Consider the following 1,741-nt stretch of genomic DNA (forward strand, 5'->3'; position numbering starts at 1 on the left):
TGCTCCTCCGTGTCCACAAACAGGAGCAGGAGGCCGGCGATGAAGTTGAGGCTCTGGCAGTATCCAATGCGAGGGTTGTAGACGGCAAACGCCAGCAAGACGCGGCGCAGAGAGGCAATCAGCGGCGGTTCGCCCTCCAAGCCAACGGGACCGGGTCCGCTGCCGTCGAGGGCTGCTCCCCTCACCGTGGACTGGCTCGCCCGCTCGCTGCTGGTCGTGCTGTCGAGCATGTCGGCGGTGGCCTGGGAGGGTTTGAACTGGATGTTGTCGGGAAACGTTCGGTGCAGGTCTCGCTCGATGGCCTCGACGTCGACGTGCTTGGCTTGTCTCAGCAGCAGCTTGTCGTAGAGGCCCCCGTGCTTGGCCAGAATGGCCGGTCCGCCGGCGTAGTAGAACCACGCGGCGCCGCGCCAGTCGGGCGGGATGCCCTTGCGTACAAAGCGCTTCGTCTTGGCGTTGGGGGCCGGGAAGCGCTGGGGCCGATCCGTCATCAGGGCGCTGTCCTTGAGGTAGGCAGTCCACTTCTTGCGGCGGCGGGCGAGATACTGTGAGTACACCTTGTCCCAGGCGTCGTACTGCTGCCGGGTGATGAACTGGTTCTCCTTCTTGAAGCCGTACCGGTCGCGCGAGCCCGGCTCCTCGGGCTTCGGGACGGGGAGCTGCACGGATGGAGCAGGGGATACCGATCGGGAGCCGGGCATCGAGGGCGGCGAGATGCGCGACGGGCTCGGGCTGGGCGTGGTACCTCTGACGTCGGTGCGGAGGCCGTCCGACTCTACCGACGGGTTCGACTCGACCGTCCTCGACGAGTCGCGCTTCTCCGGGAACTCCAGGTCGTGCTCGGGGTCGTGGTCCAGATCGTGGTCGTGGGTGAGGGCGGGCACGGTCGACGTGAAGGCCGTGCTGGAGAAGAGCATCTTGGACTGCCGAATCTCCATGTCCAGCGCGGAATGGGTTGCCGGCACCGGGGGCACCGGGTCGGCACTGAAGTCCTCGCTGTGTATGCGCTCAGGGCCCGGCTCGGACCTTGAGGTCGCAGGGCGGTGCATGACGCTAATCATGTTGTCAGGGACAGCGTCGGTTTCAGTCTCGGCGGGCTCTTCTTCTGTTGCCTCCTCCTCCTCCTCCTCTTCCTCCTCCTCGTGAGTTGGCAGCGGCGTGTGTCTGTGCTCGACGCCCTGTCCGTGCTCTAGCCCGTGCTCCTGGTTCAGGTCCTGTTCAGGCTCCTGTTGGCGGTTCTGCCCGAGCTCCTGCTCCTCCTCCTCGCGCTCTTGTGGGTACTCCTGCTGGCACTCCGGCTCTGGCTGCTCTGCTTCTAGCTGTGCTTCGTGGGGATAAGAGTCGTAAGGGGCGGAGCCGTAGCCAGTATTGTACTGGTCGTCGTATGGGTAGTGGTGGTGGTCGTATGAGGGTTGTTGGCGGTGGTGGTGGTGGTGGTGGTAGTAGTCGTCTTGGGAATTGCGGGTGCTGCGAGGGGGGTCAAAGTAGTCGTTTTGGTTGGTATTATTGTAGTGGTTGTTGTAGTCGTAGTCGTCGTCGTCGTCACAGAAGCCTCTCTCGTACATGCCCATAACATCTTCCAAGCTCGGTTCGTCTGCGTCTGCGTCTGCGTCTCCGTCTGCTTCAGCGAGTGCGTTTGCTTGGGCGTCGACCTCGTTTCCGTAAATCGACAGGACGGAGCTGTCCTTGGTCAAGACGCTGCTGCGCTCGGTGAGGGCGGTGCCAAAGGCAGATGATGATG

General features: G+C 63.4%; 1 protein-coding gene across 1 annotated transcript; it reads right to left on the reverse strand.

Annotated features, from left to right (window-relative positions):
• BBK36DRAFT_1036653 (RabGAP/TBC) lies at positions 1–1,741 on the reverse strand (the record flags this gene model as incomplete). The annotated part of the gene is made up of 1 exon (XM_024888878.1): positions 1–1,741. A coding segment is annotated over one exon (1,741 nt), but the record flags the coding sequence as incomplete, so codon positions are not given.

Source organism: Trichoderma citrinoviride (assembly GCF_003025115.1).
Source record: "Trichoderma citrinoviride strain TUCIM 6016 unplaced genomic scaffold BBK36scaffold_242, whole genome shotgun sequence".
In the NCBI taxonomy this organism is placed as follows: domain Eukaryota; kingdom Fungi; phylum Ascomycota; class Sordariomycetes; order Hypocreales; family Hypocreaceae; genus Trichoderma; species Trichoderma citrinoviride.